The following is a 19,519-nucleotide window of genomic DNA, read 5'->3' on the forward strand; positions in this document are numbered from 1 at the left end:
ATAAACCCCCGATCTGCCCTTCCCACGCCCTTTATGTGCAGCCCCTGCAGTGCCCGATGGATGGCTGTGTGTGTTGGGTCGCTGTGTGTGTTGGATGGAGCAGCCCCTGGTGCTGCTGGGGCCCATTGTGTGCTGGGACACCCCATAGGCCGCCCAGCCCCTCAGCAGCGCTCAGAGCCCGGCGGGCCTCGGCTGCTGCAGGGGGGGGACACCGGGTCCCACTGATGTAGATACCGCAGAGTATCGGCCCCACACGGAGCCCTGGGGGCAGCACCGCCCGCTCCGCACTGCGCTCTGGGCCGGGCCCGGAACTGAACGGACCCGGAACTGAAGTGACACAGCCCCGCCCTCACGGCGGCGCGGCGGGACTTTTTCCTGCCGCAACTACCGCGAGACCTCTACGTCTCGCGAAACGTTTTGCGTCACGCGAGGCTTTTCCTTCTCGCGAGATGTTGACGTCACGCGCTGTGGTGGCGGTATCCCTCCGCGCGCTCCCCTCCCCCTTCTGGAGAGTTCTGTGCGTGCGCGGCACACAAAGTAGTCCCCGCTGCTCCCGTTCCGTCCCCGCTCGGTTCCGCTCCGCCCGGTTCCGCCCGTTCTCCCCCCGTTGGTCCCGTCCCGGTTCGTCCGGTCCCGCTCCGGGCTCTGTTTGCGCTGTGCCGGCGGTGGGTGCCCGGCGGAGCGATACGCGGCGGGCGCAGCGCATAAAGCGGACGGACGGAGCGGGGCAGCACCGGGCGGAACCGAGCGGAGCGAAACGGGACGGAACGGAGCGGAACCGAGCGGGGCCCCGTGAGCAGCAGCAGCAGCAGCAGCAGCAGCAGCGCCGCCCTGCGCGGCCCGTCGCATCTCGCCCATCTCCTCCCCTTCCTCCCCTTCCTCCCTTCCCCCCGCTCTCCTCCCCTCCCCGTTCTCCTCCCCCCGCTCCGCCAGCTCCTCACTCTCCTCCTCCTCGTCCCCTCCCCCGCACAAAGTAGTTCCCCGCGGCCGCCCCCAGCCCGCGCCCACAGCGCCCACACACACACACACACACACACACACACACACACACACACACACACACACATAATGGCGCTCAAGAGAATCCACAAGGTAAGGACGGGCCGGGACCGGGCACCGAGCGGGGCGAGGCCGGGACAGGCCGCGGGGGGAGGCTGGGCCTTAAGGCTGGGCCTCACAGCTCGGCCCGGCTCGGCCTCACGGCTGTGCCCAGCCCGCTGCGGTACCGGGACTCGCTGCCCCGCGGCCTCCGCTCCCCTCGCTCCCCCCCCCCCGCTCCTGGGCCGCAACGTGGCCCCGGGCAGCCCCTGGTTCCGCCAGGGGGCGTGGGGCCTCGGCCCGCAGGTTCCGGAGCGGGCCCGGCGCTGCGGGGGCCGGGGCGGCACGGGCGGGTTTGAACCGGGAGCTGCGGCCTAAGCTCGGGGGCGGCTCGCGGTGCTCGGCGCTGATAGCGGCACGGCCGGGCACGGCCTCGATGCTTCACTGGGGCCGCTGGGCTGCGGCCCGGCCCCGCTTTGCTCCTCATCGGCAGCTGGGGCCGCGTTTGGGGCCTTGGCCGTGATCGCGGCCTGTGCTGCAGCTCCCGGAGCTCGGTGGGCCCCGCCGCTCGGTGTTAGAGCTGAGGAGATCGATGGGTTCTGTGTGTGCCGCGGATGGCCCGGCCCTGCAAGGGAAGGGTTCCGGGGTAATTTTAGTTGCTGGAAGTCGCACAGTAACGGGTTACATAAGCAAGCAGCGTTCCACTGCACTATCAGTCAGATCCGACACTTTCAGTCCCTTAATGTGGCGATACTTCGCACAGCGTGGAGGCTGAGCAAGGCCGCTTCCCCAGCGCACCCAGCTCCACTCCTGTTCTGGAAGCCGCTGGGGCTGGAGGGCACCGTGGGTCTGGAACAGCACCGGGAGTGCCCAGATGTGAGTGCAGGGCACGGGGAGCTGGGCAGTGCGGGGCTGTGCCTTCCTCAGGGCCATCCGGGAGATCAGCACATCTTCTGCCTCTAAACAGTGTTTGCTTTGCTTGCTGCTCATGGTCAGTGCTTCAGCAACAGAAATGGAGCTGCTGTCCCTCGGTGAGCATTGCTTGTTTGTGGGTGGGATGTTTGTGCTGCTCCTCAGGGGTGAAGAACCTGAGGCAGGATGGGCTGCATTGGGTTGTAGGGCCCTCACAAGTGGGGAAGCAGTGGGATGTGGTGCACGGAGCTCAGCGAAGCACTGAGCAGTGCAGTGCACATGGTGCTGTGATGGGGCTGCCAGCAAAAAGCTTCGGTCAGGGCTGTGATGGGATACACAGCTGCTTGTCTGGGTGCTCTGAGTGAGCTGGAGTCAGGCTGAGGTGGAGGAGTGCTGCGGTGCCTCGATCAGCTGCTACCAGTGTCTGTTTGCACTCAGCTGTGCTGAGCTCCATGGGGGCACCCATCCCACATCCCACCTCGTGTTGTGCTCCTGCAGTGATGGCCCTGTCCTGATCAGTGGCTCCAGCTGCTGCTGTTGCACCTGGTGACAGGAACAAAAGGCTGTAGAGTGTGGATTAAGTGGAACTAATCCCAGTAGGCTTGTGTACAAAGAAGCAATGGTAAGAAAAGCTGCTGCTTAGGCATTTTTGGAGGGTACTCTCAGTCTCGATACACCACTGTTTGTGTCTGCATTGTGCCACTGCTATTTGTGCTTGGTGCTTTGCGTTTTGTTCCCTACTGCAGACCATGCATGAGGCTTTCTCCAGAGTTCTTGGACAACACAGGGATGAGACCTTCAGGAATGAGCAGCAAATCCCAGGAGTGAACAAACCTGATGCCCTGTAGCTGCTGTTGCACGAAGCAGAGTCTGGCAGGCTGAGCCCCATGGGCTGGAAGCAGGGCAGGGCCCAGAGCTGTTTCCATGTGATCAGAAGGCTCCACTGTGTGCATGGAGGTGCTGCCAGCTGTGGGGCTGACGGGCTGTTGGGGCCTGGAGCTGCTGTGGCAGCTCTGCAGCTGTTCTCAGAGCAGATGCTGCTGGGGGGGATCACCCATGGGGGAGCTGCCATCAAGTTGCTCCTTGTGTTCCTGCAGTGTTCTTAATTCTCCCCAGGTGTGGGCTGGCCCTTGGGTTTTACAAGAGAGGAGCTCCAGGCTTTAGAAGTGCTTTGGTTTGGGCAGACTGGGGTGTATGCAGTCACAGTGGCCAAAGTAGCCATGAAGTGTGGGGGTAGCAGTTTGTTATAACATGTAGTTGATCATCGTTATCTCTTAGAAGTGCCACGTGAAGGCATACAGAGCTGGGGGAGAGGTAATGCTGGAGGGCCATAACAAATGATCAGGACTTCAGCCTCAGCATTTGGGGTTCAGCCACATCCCTACCCCGTAACCGAGCAAGCAGAGCTGTGCTTGGAGCAGGATAGCAAGGGGAAGGAGAACTTTGTCCACTGTGGGCTCCCTGTGGGAGCTGCTTGGTGGGCTCTGCAGTGGGGGAGCTGGGGAATGAGGAGCTGTGCTGGGGATGCCGGCTTACTACTGTAAAGCAGCCAGCTGTCAGGTGTCTGTGGTGATGCTGCTGTTGGGCTGCTGGGTGGGTTGTGTTGGTGTTACTGGGTAACTGAGCAGCACTGAGTGGTCTGTGTGCACTGAACTGTTGTGCCCGTGCTGTGAGTTGGGCCTGGCAGCAGTTGGTGGCTGCAGCTCGGTGCTTCCTCTGGAGCTGCTGGCTGTGTTGGAGCGATGCAGCCCAGCGGGTGCTGCTGGGTGTCCTGCCTGGTGCCTGGGCTGTGCTGCATTGCCAGGAGGAAGTTACGTGCTGCTTTGGTGTCCCTGCTTTGAAGAAAGATGAAAGGTGATTGACTGGTGGTTACAGCAGAGCTGGTTCATGGCATGTACCCTGCCCTGCTCTGTGTTTCATTGCTTGGCTTTCCTTACACTGCCCTTCTCATGTGCACGTGTTGTTAGAAGTTGAGAAGGTCAGTGGGTCTGAGCTGTTCTGTGCCCTGGGAAGGCAGAATCTGTAAAAGGAGAAGGATTAAAATCCTTGTGAAGATTAAGATGTATCTGTTGTTGGGAAGAAGCACCCTTAGAATGCGGGACATGTTGGGATTGTGGTCCTGTGGACCAGAAGTGCCTTTGGGACCCACAGTAGGATGCTGGAACTGTGAGTGCTGCCTTGACAAACGGTGCCTGAGCTTCACAGCCTGCCCTGTGTGCTGAGTGTGGCCCTGAGTTCCTTTTTGATGAGTGAAGTCCCAGTTGTGTGGCTGGTCCTGGGCTAGGTGTCACTGAGGGATGTGGGGCTCCAGGCAGAGATTCTCGCTGAAGACAGATTAAAAGCTTATTTTGCCGTCAGGTTGCTGCTGCTGTAAGTGAAAATAAGGCTTACAATCGAGCTAATGATGTGGTCTCTGAGTCAATTAGAGCTTCTGAAAGCAGCTCAAACTGCTGGAGTGAGGAGGAAGGACCATGGCTTTGCATAATCTTTGGCTGCTTGGAGTCCGATCTGATGGGGTTTGGGAGCTGCCCCAGCACAGCAGCTCTCCTCACACACAGCTGAGTTCTTGGTGCTGCTTGTTCTGCTGCAGCCTGTGAAAGAACAGCAAAGAGCAGCGTCCTTACACCCAGCCCTGTGTCCTGGCCGGGGCCTCCCTGCCATGCAGCAGATGGGCAGCGCGGGGCTCATTGTCTGCTGAACTCCTGCATCTGACACCAGCATCTCTGGAGGTTACAAAGAAACGAATTAAAACTTGGAACTTGTGTGAGGTTGAACTTGAAGTGAAAACTTGGAGGCTGCTGTTTTTGAGAGCTCCTTGTGCTGCTGCCGGAGCCCCCACTCAGCTGCACTCAATGCACGGGCCGGCTCTGAAATGCAGTGATGGGGGCAGGGCGGCAGGTGGTGGCAGAGCAGGGCTGAGCTGTGCTGAGCTGCTGGCTCTGTGTGGGCTGGGGGTGCTGGCTGTGCCTTGGGAGCCTCACAGGGAGCTTTTAAAGGCAAGGTTACCTGGATGGATGCAGAGGTCTGGCCTTGTGCTGCAGCAGTGCTTTGTGCATGGACAGGTGTAGCTGCATGTAACTGGCATTCCTGTTTTTAAACTCAGCCCTTCACGTCTATGACTAGTAGAAGTCTGGCTGGTATGCACAGAAAGGCATGTTAAGTGTGATATGTGTGCCCTGCCAGGAAGCCCTGTGCTGTGGGAATGCACCAGTGAGATGGATGGCAGTGAGGGCAGGGACGGGCAGCTGATGTGTTGGAGGGAGGGGGTGACACCCAGGGAACTGAGATGGCCTCATGTGACCCTTGTGAGGTGGATCCAGGCCAAATGCAAGGTGCTGTTCCTGGATGGGGCTGTTCTGTATCCCAGGCTGAGTGCTGAGTGGGAGCAGGCACCGGTAGTTTGTGGTCTGACACGGCCCAGGTGTGCTCTTGCAGTGGTATTCCTTCCCAGCGTGGCCTTGTTGCATTGTAGGTGTGTGCAATGGGAGTGAAGAGGCTGCCAGCTGATGCAGAGGAGAGGCTTTTCTAATGGATGTTTGGAGTTCTGAGTAGTGTGACATTAAATTGCCTTCTCCAGGAGATCGGGGTCAATGGCATTCGGAAGTTACTGTGCTTCACACAGTTATTGCAGCCTCTTAGAGAAATGAGCTCTGCTCCTGAATTTTTATTGTTACTTCTAAGTTCTTATGCCTGTACTTACTGTGTGTGTATATAGGGAGTGAGAGGATCTGGATCTGAGGGGGGCTGTGTTTCTAAGACCACCTCTCTCTGAGTGCTGTTGCACACACGCTGCTGTAGGATGAAGCAGAGCTCTGTAGCTCGGGTTTGATCTTGATGTATTTAATGTTCTGGACTTAGAACAGGTGTGCAGTGGGTGGTGTAAAGTGTGATGATGGGGAATGATTTCTTTCTGGATCTCTTTGCTGGCTCATGTTTCAGGCAGCGAGGAAGAAGGGAATCCTCACAGGGCTAAAATTGGCAGCTCTGAACTGACTTGCGACTCTGAAGGGCTTCCCTCTTATTCAGTGGAGACCCTTGGAGGTGCTGCCCACCTTCAGGTGTGCTGTAGCTGCTGCAGGTGCTGCACACTCAGTGTCTGTGTCAGCCCAAATCCACAGGGAGGTGGGATCCCCTTGTTCAGGTTGGTGCTCCCATTCCTGTGGCCTCACCTCTCCAAAGGATGAAGCTGATGAGCAATACTCCCACTAAGAGCCGGAGTAATTGCCCACATGCTACCAGCAGCTTTTATAGCAGTAACGTGATTGGTGTTGAAATCAAATAAAACAACTGTTCTGTGTTTTGTTTTTCTAGGAGTTGAATGATCTGGCACGTGATCCTCCAGCACAGTGTTCAGCAGGGCCTGTTGGTGATGACAGTAAGTATGCCACTATCAGTGTGCACTTGTGGTCCCTGCTTTCCTTCTAAAACAGGACAGCGAGTTCCTCCATAAGGAGAACTTGTCTGTGCCCTGGGTTGGAGCACTGGAGACTGCTCCCCATATCAGCCTGACACTTGTTGCTGTTGGGTAATACCATCCCTGTGGATCACCTGAGGTCTGTGCCCATTCCACAGGGCAGCTCCCTTTCCTTTCCCAGTGCTCTGACATTCTTGTACCAGCGTTTGCAGGCAGCGAGTTTCAGTCCTGCCCTGGCCCAACCAGTGAGCAGCCCCCTCCAGCTGCCTGAACTTGTTTGGTACCTGAATTATATATAGTGTAGTCACGTGGTCCTGTGGAAGTAAAGCAATCTGCTCCTAATGCTGGGTGGTGGGACATCAAGGTCACAGTTAACTGTGTTTTACACAGGACTTAAAGCAACCACTGCGTTTCCTAAAAAGGTAACGTACAGTCTGTGAAGGTAGCGAGGTGAAATGTGAGTGGAAGGAAAACGAATGAGAATTATAAAGGATTTTTAGGTTTTAAGATACAGGAACACTTAATAAAGCTGTTTGTGCTGTTGCACTACAGAGTGTGTCAGTATAAGGACTGAAAAACAAGTTGAGACCTTGAGGCAGGACTTAATGTGATGCTCCTTGGGGACTTCTGAGTGTGCAAAATTGGGATGTACAGGTCTTCCTGTAGTGACAGCCTTGTCACTGGGTTTGTATGTGGGTGCTTAGCTATGAGACGAAGTGCAAGGAGAGGATCCTGAAGCTGCATGGTATGGTATGCTGCAAACCTGTTCTCTAATCAGCTGTTACTGAGGTGCTCACTCAGCAGCACGCATCCAGCTGAGCAGCATCTCTGACAGGGCTGCTCAGTGTAGCATCCAGGATGTAGGAGTAAGGAATGTTGAAAAAGGGAGGCGTCCGTCTGTGCTCAGAGCTCTTAAGCTCAGGTGAGCTTTTTATGAGACATTCTCTGATCAGTTTTAGCAGTTAAACTCTTCGGAGCTGTTTGGAAGTTCTGCATTGTACAGAAACTTACATTCTTGAGTCTGAGACCCGGTTAAAAAAGCCCTTCACCAAAGAATGTAAAGGCTGGTTATTGTGTGTGTGTGGAGGCAGTACTGTGCAGCATTGCCTTCCAGCAGGTGGAAGCTGTACCCCGTGCAGAGGGGTTTTAGCAGTACTCACAGACCTGTTGTTATCCTGCACCTTCCCTGCTTTAGGAATGGTTTTCCTAAGGAGCCCTCAGCTGTGTGGGAGGGGTTCAGAGGGAGCAGAGCCCAGCTGAGGGTTTGCTTCCCACAAACTCGCAGGTTTGACTTGTGCCATAATGAACTACTTTGTTTTAGAAGTGTGTCAAAGACAACCTGGGGTTGTGTGAAGGTGGAAACCTGAGCTGCTCTGTGTGGCTGAGGGCTGCCTCAATGCCTTCCTGATCTGGCAGTAACACTCGGGTCTTTACGTCACCTTAATGGTAGATCCCTGACAATCTCACACTGCTGAGAGCTCACCCTCAGGTGTAACTGATAGCAGGGACAGCAGTGGGGAGCTGCCTTTCTTACAGTGCTCCCTGTGCTCTAGACCTGCCTGGGATGCCTTGTTCAAGTTGACATCCAGTATTTATCCATGTTCCAGCACAGCTGTAGTCAGTCCTAACCAGCATCTACTGATGCATGTGGAAATCTCTGGTTCTTTAGTGGTAAGCTGTGCTCCTCGTTGGCTTTTTGTCCTCTTGTTCCAGTCCTCTCCCCCTCCAGTTACCATCAGCGGACTTGCTCTGAAGCTGTCTGAACCTTTTAGATGGTGAATGTTGCATTTGAAGGCATGAGGCTACACTGTAGCTTTTCCACGCTAGCTGCTGCCAGCAGCTGTAACACCCTTTGTTACAGAACCTGCTCCTTGGACCAGCTGCTGTTGTACTGGAGTCTTGGCTGGGCTGTTTCTACTCTGCCTTTTTCCATTTGTTCTGAGCTCATACTCAGTTGTAGCGCCTGTACAGTGTGTAATTAAAACCAGCTCAGAGTAAGACATACCGTGCTACTGTGTCACAGTTACTCTTTGGCCAGGGTGGTGGTGGAAGTTGGGAATGCTGGTTGCACATTAAGTGCACAGCTGCAGATGGATTCAACCTCTGTGCCTTACAGATTTGTTTTGTATACTGGAGTCAGCTTGTGTTCTGCTCCCCGCTTGTAAAGACATGGGGCAGCCAACGTCCTGGCAGAGAATTCCCATGATACCTGAGAAATAATTTGTTAAGCCAGTGTGCTGAGAACCTTGGGGTGGTAGGAGAAAGCAAGAACCCTGGAGTAAATATTGGGAACTTGATTACAGATTAACAGCACTGATTATTTTCCTTATGTTCTGCAGCATAAAGATGTTCTTCACGAGCCTTCTGTATTACCAGATTAAGATGTTCTCTTGGACAGATGCATATGAGTGAGACTTAATTTTTTTCCATTTAACATAAAGTATTCTGGCACATTGGTCTCAAGTGTTTAGCAGACTCATTGTCATGTTCTTGTATTACTTTCTGTTGCTTTAATGAAATTTTCCTGCTTCTGTGGAAGCTGCAGTTGAATGTTCGGTCAGGGCTCTGCTGACTGTAGGTGAACTCCTCACACATGGTGTACACAAGGCTTAGGCCTACCCTTTGTTCAGTTAAGGAGCCACACAGGAGAGATCCTATTGAGGAAAGGGATGAACTTGCGCTGTGCCTTTGCTATAACTCCCTCTGAAAGGGCAGTACAGCTGTTGGAAGCTGGGCTTTGCTTCAGGTAGACTTTCATTGGAAACTATGAGAATTGAATGCTCAAACTTGTTGGGTTTGGAGCGATGAGTGAACTCTGTGGTTTTATCTTGATGGGGTTTCTTTCCGGGAGCAGCACAGGGATGCTACCACAGCAATTACAGGAAGAGTGCACCAAATGGCCATGAAACATAGAGTACATCACCCTGTCTCTGTTCAGCCTTTTGGCTGGTGTCCTTGCAGTTTTTCAGAAGGTTTTGTTTTTAAAATGGACTGCTCTGTACTGCTTTCTCTTGACATTAAGTATTCATTACTTGAGCTTCTCCAAATCAAAGTAAATCTCTCTCTTTTTCAGTGTTCCATTGGCAAGCTACAATAATGGGACCAGTAAGTATGAGAGAATTGATGTTCATAGTTCCTATGACCAGCCTTCTTGTAAAAACTCGAACTGCAACGATTCCTTTTCATTAACAGAATGACAGTCCCTATCAAGGTGGAGTATTTTTCTTGACAATTCACTTCCCAACAGATTATCCCTTCAAACCACCTAAGGTAAGTGCCTCGTGCCATAGATCTATTCATTACCGTGTGGTGTGATGTACATTTGTGAGCCTACACTGAAATTCTCCTTCTTCTACAGGTTGCATTTACAACAAGAATCTATCATCCAAATATTAACAGTAATGGCAGCATTTGTCTTGATATTCTACGATCACAGTGGTCCCCAGCACTAACTATTTCAAAAGGTACCTCCAATGCTCACTTAATTTTACTCTGCTGTAATGAATTACTGACCTGGGTTTAGAATGTAAAAAATAAAATGCTGTGCTCTTAGTATGAACTGCTGCTGTGATCACAGCTTCAGTCCTGTGGCCCCGTGTGTAGCTTGTAACCTGTTCTACACAAGCCCTGGATCATCCAGTTTCTTTGACCCTAGGGAGGCTGTTTGGTTTTGCTCAGAGATGCAGTAGGTCTTACTGAATTATGTTCTTAGTCTTGGCCATTCCATGCAGGAAGCTGTACTTTAGGACAAACATTTCAACTTAAAAACATGTGACAGAAGAAGATTCCAGTGTTGAAACTGTATGCAAAGTAAAATATGTAGGAAAATGGCAGTGGCCTTTTAAAAAAGGGTGATAAAAACATGGGAACAGAGCTGGAAAGGCAAAGCAATATCTTGTCTCTTGATGGAAGTGAATCTGCTGTGCACAAAGCTGAAGGTCTTTACTGCAACTTGAAAACTGAAGAGTGTCAGTAAAGAGCACAACATTGTGCTTGTAGCTTTCTTTATGAATGCTTTCAGTAGAGCACACGCTTCTGTTGGACGTACTGAGGTAGTATTAACATGTACAACATGTAATTGGAATGTAATCAGTTAGAATTGTACAGCTGCAGAGCATGTAGTGTGGCACGATATGTTATTTTCACTTGTCTTAGGGGTTCTGAAGTTAGCAGACATTCGGTGGGATGATAAATAGCGTGTTTGAAGATATGGGAATATATACTGAGACCGTGACAGAAGTAGGGTGAGAATTTAAGAGGCTTGTTGAGAGCATCAGCAGACTTGCTATTAATGGCCGTCAGGGAGCTTTCATCACAAAATATACCTGGACTTAATGTTATGAACCACATCCAGCTGCACTGTGCTTTTCCTGCTCCTTTCTTCCTCTGCCTTGAACTCCTTTTTCTGACCCTCATCAAACTGCATCCTCCTGGCTTAGATGGAATAAGCCATGGGATCAGTGTGGCCATTCTGTCACCACCTCTCCTCCTAAAGCATGCTTCCTGAGGTTGGGTGCATATGTATTACTGACCAGTTGTCTCATTGTGCTTTCATATGAGCTGTCTGCAAACTCTCCTTTGTGTAGCACAGGATGCATGCAGATCTAACCAGTGCGAAGTCTTAGCAGGGTTCACTTGGTGTTAAGTCATGATGGGAGTTAAAAGCAGCAAAAGAAATGCTGATGGGTGATTCCTGTCATAAAGAAGAGATGCTTTCTGTCAGAAAGCAGACAAAATTACCAACGGGCTGGAGTCAGAAGCAGCATTGCTGTCTTGATCAAGTACAAATACATTTTACAAAGACAATGTCAGTCTTCTAGGGTGGAAATCTTGTTTTCAGTGAGGCTGCAGCCGCATTGTTACAGACTTTGGGGCTATTTCAGCTCCCTGGTGACTTCCTGGTTAGCCGCACTGAAGAGTAAATGTGTTGCTAATAGGAAAAGCTGTTGGGTTAGGTAATTCCTGTGAATAACAGGACTTCAGCTTTGTGCTGAATAACTAATGCCTTACAGCCCTTCAAAAGCAGCACCGTGGGTGTGAGGAAAGGTGCTTTCTCTACTGATACAGAAATCAGGGGAAGACTAGAAACAGTTCTTCTATTTGACAGCTTATCATTTGCAGCTTCTTTCTGAGGCATCAGGAAGATGACGTTACCAGCAGCTCCCACCGATGGGCTGTTATGTTGCAGTTACTGTGTCGTAGTCCAGGTTTCTTGATTGTGCTGCTTCTCACTCTTCCCTGCAAGGGGGAAGTTTAAGTGGTTTGCAGTGCCCTCTTTGCTGGGTGGGATAGTTTAGGGCAGAACCTTGATTTCAGGCTGCTAAATAAACAAGGAAGTTTCTCTACCACTGTAAGTAATTAGAGGTGATTGTGGCTGTGGTGGTAGAGGTGACTATCTTGGGTTTGTTCTCTTTCTTTCTTCAAAATGGATTTTGGAGAACAGGTACAACAGCACTGAACTTCTGAAATAGTACAAGTAACTCTGTTAGTAATTCTGAAGTGAACATATTGTTGAATAAATAATCTCTAAATCTAGTTGTAAACACACCTTGGTGGTTGCCTTGATTCCAGAGCTTAAGCAGAATGCATAAACTTAGAAATGTTATCACTGTCCTAGTAAATAAGATTCTGTAACAAGAATAAAGTGTCTTCACCTGCTTTTAATTGTTCTCAGGCATATTTGGGAAAACCCTCCTTTGTCTTGAGCATGGCAAGTAGTGTGTGAGTTGAATGTTAACCTGAAGTATTTCTTCAGTAATGGTTGGGTTAGAGGGTAGAACCTCAGTGGATTTCATGGTTCCTTGTTCTCGCATACAGAAAATGAAGTGATTTGTTCAAAGTCAGCTTATCAAATTACAGAATATCTCAGCTGTAAAGATAGTAAGGATTAAAACAAGGAATAAAAGGGGGGAAAAAAGGATGCTAAAGATTAAAAAAAAAAAAAGTGCCTGAAGCTCAGTGTGTGTGGTATCATTTTTGGGGCTGGTTGCTAGAAATGTTAAAACTTAGAAACGCATTCAGCAGTCAAATACTTTGCATTCTGTATCTCCCAAAATACACTTCAGAGCCTTTCCATATGATGGCATGCGGAATGACTGCCTGTGCTGTACACAGGGAGGGCTGTGCAGCTTCTGCCTTGGTATTCACAGTAGTCCTGATGCAGTCAGCTCCACGTGCTGAGCTGAAAGTTGCTAAGAGAAGCTTTGTAAAACCATCTCAGAGTGTTCTCTGTGTGTTCTCAGAAGGAAGCCTGCGAGTCCTTCACCTTCACAGCAGCAGCTGGCTGCCAGCTGCCCCAAGAACAAACTGGACCTACCTGTGGAGGGTTTTAGCTGCCAGGCTGATGGTTAGGAAAGGAGGAACCTCAGCTGTTCTGAGGAGTAGGAGAACTGGATAAGGCCCCCGGAATGGAGTTGACTTCCTGAGCAGTGATGTGGCCTAATCTCATGTATATGCTGTCTAAGATTTTGTGGTCCCCAGTGTGTCAAGCTAAGCTAAACCTGAGCTTCATTGCTTTGATATCAAACAACGTGCATCTGTGTACAGGCGAGATCAGAAAGCGAAATGCTGTCAGAGCTGGTAGCCTGTTATCTATGATAACTAATGCCTTTCTAGGGGAAGAACTTGCTGGTATAATGTTTGTGATGCGTCTGGAGCAGAGCAGGGTGGGTGGACTTGTGATATTGGTGTGGTGTACAACAACCAGTGCTGGGCTTCCTCTGTATTCCTGCTCCATGTCAGCACAGAAGAGTTCTGATTAAATGGTGATCTTGAGATGACTGTGTGACTTGAGCCAGGGTCGGTAGCTCAGCACATACATTGTTATCCTGACATTGAAAGGAACTCCCATTGCTTTGTCAGTACAGTAACAGGAACTTTCTTGGTACAGTCTTTGTTTGCCCTCTCCTTAGAAACAGATGTTTTGGTGGGAGAAGACTGGCCTGGTCTGATGAGGCCTTTTGCCCCTTATAGGAATAGACTCTACAGGGATAACTTCTCTTTAAGGGACAGCTGCTCTGTTCTCATTCCGTTTATATACTTGAGTGCTCTTTGCCCTTAGCTTAAAAGTTGAGTTGGTCATGGTAAGGGAGATTCATTGAGGGTTGCTGTAGCCCTGTGTGCACAGAGCAGCACCCTGTCCTTCCTGCTGCCTGTGCTGGGAAAGGGCTACGGGGAGGTGTGCAAGGAGTCTGGCAAATACAAAGACAAAGGCCACAGGAGAGGAGCTACAGGAACCTGCTGTGCTCAGGCCACACTGGCTGCAGGTGTGTCTGAGATGGTGGAGAGAACAAAGCTGAAACTGGTGGAAAGAGCTACAGGTGATGCACTGCTGTGTCTCTTACAGCCTTGTCCGCCTTCTCTTTCAGCCTTGGTAAGGGACAGCAGTTCAGGTCTGGTGGTTCCTGTGTGCCTCTAGCACACAGCTGAAATCATTAAGCTCTGAAGCTGTGTTCAGACAGGTAGCTGTCGGAATGGTCCAAGGGGTAATTGATTGTGCTGAATGTTCTCTCTTTTTTAATTACAAGTGGACAGTAGAAAGTCCTGAGCACAGAGTGAAATTGGCAGTACTGGATTTAAAGCTTAAATTCCAGTTGTTCCTTAAACTATAAGTTTGTGGAACTTAATTGGTGCAAGAGATGGCTGGTACTGAAGTTCTTGAGACCAGAAAAGAACTTGTAGTTGCTGCCATCTCTGACGTGCTTGGAAGAGGCCTTGAGACAGCTCTGTTAGTGCTGTTGATGAAGGGGGACGTATGGAGCGGCACTGTTTGTATTACATTCAGCCAGTTATAATCAAAGAAACGTTTGGCATTCCTCAGAGGGCAAGAAGCCCTTGATGTGCTTCATGTAGTATTGTCCTGATGTGCTTTGCTTATAACTTGCTCCTTTTCATCTCTTCTGCTTTGCTGTGAGTGTAGGAATGTGCACATCTGTCTGTAGTCTTGTGGCTCCTTATGTGGATGAAGGTTGGTGCTATGCTAGGCAGCATCATGTGAGTGGGACGTGGCTTCTGGGATGTATACAGTACCTATTTGTACTGATGCTTCTGTGCTCAGTGCTCTGTGTCTGGTGTGAACGCAGAAGCTGCATTTCAAGTGTAGTAGCAGGTATTCTGCTGAGAAGACTTTCATACAGTCCACTTCTCCCTTAGGATTTCAAGGTTCTAATGGGGTTTTCCTGTCCAGAAGATTCCCAGTCATGGTGGTGAGATTGGAGAAACTTGTTATTACACACAGTTGATTAGTTAAGAACTTCTGTTCAAAATGGCTTGTCTGAAGTATGTGGGATTACTGCACATCGTTTAGGAAATGCTGCTAATACTAATGCCTGGGGGAAGCAAATAGGCTGCCTGAGTTCTGCAGGTGCCTTCAGCTGTGTCTGAACTAATGCGGTGTTTTTTCTCTCTCCCTAGTACTTTTGTCCATCTGTTCTCTGTTGTGTGATCCCAATCCAGATGATCCTTTAGTGCCTGAGATTGCACGGATCTACAAAACAGATAGAGAAAAGTAAGTATGGAAGGCAAAAGTGTGACGTAAACAGAGCTGGTGCTTAAATAGCAAAAGGGAACTCAAAAAGAAACAACAACAAAACACTTCTCAGAGAAGTGCAAGCTTTGTTTTTTTTTCCTTTCTAACTCTATAAACGTGGTGTGTGTAGGTTTCCATGGGTCGTATAGTACAGCTGTTCTGGCAGCTTTTCATTGCTGTAGGAAAAAGACACATCTTCTGGTAGAAGTAAAGTTAAAGTAAGCAGAGACTTTGCTTTTTGTGTTTCTTGCTGCATTTTCATCCTACACGATAGTTTTTCATTAGTGTGGTAGCTGTTAATTGCAGGTTTGCTTAATGAAAATGTGAACAGTGCAAATCTGTTTCATATGATTCTAAGTTCAGGCTTCTAAAATCTCATCTGCTTTACTGTGTGCTTTAATCCGACATAACCAGCAGAGGGAGAACAAGTTACTTTGGTGGGAGAATATTTCCATGTTGGCTGTTGGTGATGGAGTCATGCAAGCAAAGAAATAACAAAATACTATATTTCATCTTCATTTGATGACCCAAGAAAAGAACAAGCAGTGTAGAGAGAGGATGGGAGGACACAGGCTTCTTCTGAAGTGAACTGCCAAACTGAAGACAAGTCCACTAATGAGAAGGTTTTAATTGTTCTGTTTAAAAGCACCAGTTTAAACGTAGAAGTTCAGAATGGTTTGGGTTGGAAGGGACCTTAGAGTCCATCCAGTTCCAATCCCCTTGCTATGGGCCGGTTGCTCCCTGTCAGCTCAGGCTGCCCAGGGCCCCATCCATGGCCTGGGATACCCACAGCTCATCCAGGCAGGCAATGCCTCACCACCATCTGAGTAAAGAATTTTCTTCTCACCGTGTAACTTAAGTCTCCCCTCTTTTAGTTTAAAACCACTCCCCCTTGTCCTGTTGCAGTCAGATCATGTAAGAAGTCAATCTCCTTCCTATTTATAAGCTCTCTTCAGGTACTTGGAGGGTCAGTGAGGTCTCCCCAGAGCCTTTTCTTCTCTACACTGAACAAGTCTGGCTTCCTCAGGCTTTCTTTGTGAGCAAGGTGCCACAACATTCAGAATGTTGTCTTGGCCTCCTCTGGACCTGCTCCAATAGCCCTGTGTCTGTCCTGTGCTGAAGGTCCAGGGCCTGGGTGCAGCACTCCATGTGGGGCCACACAAGGGCAGAGCAGAATGGGACAATCCCCATCCTCAACCTCCTGGCCATGTCCCTCTGTTGGTGCAGCCCAGGGTACTGTTGTCCTTCCAGGCTGTGAGCTCACACTGCTGGCTCATATCAGATTTTAGTTCACTAGAACCCCTCAGTCTTTGCAGGGCTGCTCTCAGTGAGGTCTTCTGCCAGTCTGTATGCAACCTTCTTTGATTCATGTGTGCCCGCTTCTCAAGGCTGTCCAGGTCCCTCTGGATGGCATCTCTCCCTTCTATCATATCAACTGTGTTCCCATCTTGGTGTCATCACCAAACTTGCTGAGGATGTACTTGATTCCACTGTCTGAGTCATTCATAAAAACATTGAAGAGCACTAAGACGGACCCCTGGGCTCACTGCTTGTGACCAGCCTCCACGTGGTCAGGGAGCTGTTGACTGCAAGGCTCTGGCTGTGACCAACCAATTCCTCATCCACTGATTAGTCCACCCCTCAAATCAATTTATTTTCAGTTTAGACGTGATGATGTGGTGTGAGACCAAGGCAAAGGCCTTGAAGTCCAGATGGATGACTGCAGTTTACGTTCCTTTCTTCACCAGTGCCATCGCTCTATCATAGAAGGCCACCAGGTGGGTCAGACACAGTCTGCCCTTGGTGAAGCTGTGCTGGCTGTCTCTGATCACCTCATCTCTCATCTGCTCCATCTTTCCAGGCACAGATGTTAGGGGTCACAGGCCTGTAGTTTCCTGGGTCTTCCTTGTGGCCACGTCTGTGTGTCCTGGTAGCCATGAGCATAAAGCTGAACGCAGCGGGAGCCTTTAGGGTTTGGCACCTCAGAGTGTCCCGGGTACTGGGCTGAACTTCCTGGGGGAGGAAGGAGGGGTGGGGAGGGGGAGATGCTGATCTTAGTTTTCCAGAATGCCCAACTTAAAATGCTGCAGGAGCAGCTCTGGGATCCAACAGCTGGGAGAGGAGCAGGTGAAACCTTCCTGACAATACTTGTTGCACCGGCTCTGGGGCTGCTCTGTGCCTTGAATCACAGAGTGGCCTTCCCTCCTAAATAGGGGCTGTTTGTTTGTGTCCCTGTTGTGCTCTGATCTGCTCCTCCTAATGGCACTGAGCAGCCGTGCTGCTGGAGGGCCTCATGTTGATGCAGTGCTGCAGGCTGAGCTGCGGGAGCTGGATGCTGGCGGGATGTTGTGTTAAGTCAATGTCTTTTTATGCACACAGGTACAACAGAATAGCTCGGGAATGGACTCAGAAGTATGCGATGTAATTAAAGAAATTATTGGATAACCTCTACAAATAAAGATAGGGGAACTCTGAAAGAGAAAGTCCTTTTGATTTCCATTTGACTGCTTTCTATGAGCCCACGCCTCATCTTCCCCTGTGCACATGTTTACCTGATACAGCAGTGCTGCGTGTTGTACATACTTGGAACAACAAACTAGAAATACTGTATTTCCCCGTACCAACATTGACTCCTAGCAGAGAAGTGTGTGTGTGAAAAGCCGGTTCTTCAGTCATAACTTTGTGAGCCTAAAAGCATTCCTTGTTGGTTTAAATTGGGTGATAGAGCGGGAGTGGCGGAGCTCGGGTGGATTCCATAGTTCCGGGGCGCAGTTGTTGGTCCGTGGAGGCTTTTTGAGGTGGAATCCTTTTAAACTCATAACAGTTATGAACAACAAGGTGAAGAACTCGAAGCTGTCTCTGTATTGGTTTGATTCTGAAGGACCTACACCTTAGGTTTGGGCTCTGACCCACGGATCGAGCCGACCCGCGTCCCGTGCCCGAGGTCTGAGTGTGGCCGGCATTGGAGCGGCTCGGGGCTCTCAGAGCTATCAGTGCGTCGAGTGACGTTGATTTGTTTCGACTCTCTCCCCTCCTTCATGCTCTTTTTGGTTTGTACGTGGTTCCTCAGTTAATACATAGCTAATAGCTCTTCTTTTTCTTAAGTTTTTTAACTGCTTAGGTCTTTCTGGATGTAAGGGTAAAAAAATCCATCCCACGGAAAACTTGTGTATATTTAAAAACCCAGCTGCTCCCCCGCAGCCTGTACGTTCGAGAATGATTAATCTGTGTAATAAACTGATTACTACAGTCATTACATATAACTCTGTGTGAGCAGGCTTTTAATTACCGAGAGCAGTTTGGTGCAGGCTGACACTAACGATGGATCTCGCTCTCCTCCTCCCGAGCGGTGCCTGGAAATGACGGAGCGGTTCGGTTCGGTTCGGTTCGGTTCGGTTCTCATCAGGCCCGATGGGGCCGGGCTGTGCCCATAGGGGCGGTGCCGTTAGACCCGGAGCCCGGCGCTGTTCGATCCCCACGCGTGGGCGCTGCGGGGAGCCGGGACCCGATGTAATAATGCAAGGAACGGATGTTACAGGCTGTCAGAAACCACCAAACACGTCAGCACAGACGGTCACGAGATGTAGCTTTTTCATAATTACTTTGCACTAAACATTTGCAAAATGTTCGTCCACTTTCCGATTGTACCCGTGTGTGTCTTTTTTGAACAAAGTCTTCACTTGAATCTAGTGACAAATGTAGTTTGGAACTTTTCTTTGTATACGAGTGTATTTGCCAGCATCAGTCGTGTGAGTAGGTGAGTCTGCAAGTTCCTCCAGTCGAGCTGTACCAGGTGGGCCCCGCAGCTCACACTGCGGCTCAGCTCCCCATAGGAGCGGCCCGGCCCCCCCCAGTCGCATCTTGACACTCTTGCACAAACGAGGAATAAATGTGCACTGCCTTTGGTCTAATTGTGCTGCTCGTCTGCTGTGTCCGCCTGCCGCTGTCACTGTGAGCTTCGGGGCTGTGCAGGGGAGGGGAGGGGAGAGCCGTGCTGTGTGTACGGGCCGCTGCTGCGCGCTGTGCTCCGTGCTGTGCTCCGTGCTGTGCTCCGTGCTGTGCTCCGTGCTGTGCTCCGTGCTGCTCCGACATGCACGGGCTGCTGGAGCTGCAGCGCATGTGGTGGCTGCACGCCCGGATCAGGCACCTGCTGCTGCCTCCTCCTTTGTCCGGCCTTACCTGGGGCTCAGCTCTTCTCCATGCACGCTGATGCTCCTGCAGCCGCCCCGGGGTCATCCCTGCTCCGAATGGAGCCATCCCTGCTCCGAATGGGGCCATCCCTGCTCCGAATGGGGCCATCCCTGCTCCTAACGGGGCCGGGGCCGTCCCTGTTCCCCTGGCGGTGCTGCCGTGTGCTGCTCACAGACGGGAGGGGCCGAGTGCTGCAGACGGAGCCGTGCTGCAGGATCCGGGATCCCCCTCGGCCGCTTCCCAACAAGGCCCCCGAGAGCGGCTCCTGTAACAGAGGCCGCTGTTGTTGGTCCCATCCTGGGGCTGTCAGAGCTGTGAGGGAGCAGTGCACACAGGTGGCTGCAGTGCAGCTGCATGGCAGCGCAGTATTAAGTCCCACGTAACAGCTTCAGCACAGATGGATCCCGTTTAGGGTGGCTGCTCCCTTTAAATGAAGC

At 50.8% G+C, this 19,519-nt stretch overlaps 1 protein-coding gene across 7 annotated transcripts; it reads left to right on the plus strand.

The window, feature by feature from the left end:
• The first annotated feature begins 706 nt into the window (after positions 1-706).
• Positions 707-18,154, plus strand: UBE2D2 (ubiquitin conjugating enzyme E2 D2). Of its 7 annotated transcripts, none has more exons than XM_085519395.1 (8): positions 707-1,092; positions 6,262-6,325; positions 8,704-8,772; positions 9,438-9,469; positions 9,557-9,634; positions 9,723-9,828; positions 14,777-14,870; positions 17,271-18,154. In XM_085519395.1, exons 3-8 carry the CDS (start codon positions 8,763-8,765, stop codon positions 17,314-17,316), a joined length of 366 nt encoding a protein of 121 aa, XP_085375521.1. In that variant the 5' UTR covers positions 707-1,092; positions 6,262-6,325; positions 8,704-8,762; the 3' UTR covers positions 17,317-18,154. The 7 variants fall into 7 exon arrangements, with proteins under 7 accessions (XP_085375521.1, XP_085375520.1, XP_015731740.1 ...); XM_085519394.1 differs by lacking the exon at positions 17,271-18,154 and adding an exon at positions 16,553-16,788; XM_015876254.3 differs by lacking the exon at positions 8,704-8,772.
• Positions 18,155-19,519: the final 1,365 nt, after the last annotated feature.

Source organism: Coturnix japonica, chromosome 18 (assembly GCF_054131305.1).
Source record: "Coturnix japonica strain WE chromosome 18, WE-NBRP24, whole genome shotgun sequence".
Classification (NCBI taxonomy): Eukaryota; Metazoa; Chordata; class Aves; order Galliformes; family Phasianidae; genus Coturnix; species Coturnix japonica.

Coding starts and splice junctions, on each gene's coding strand:
- UBE2D2 (XM_085519391.1), top strand. CDS start 5,850: ATGATTTCTTTCTGGATCTCTTTGCTGGCTCATGTTTCAGGCAGCGAG. Junction 6,009..6,261: donor GAGGTGCTGCCCACCTTCAG/GTGTGCTGTAGC, acceptor TTGTTTTTCTAG/GAGTTGAATGATCTGGCACG. Junction 9,470..9,556: donor AAGCTACAATAATGGGACCA/GTAAGTATGAGA, acceptor TTTCATTAACAG/AATGACAGTCCCTATCAAGG.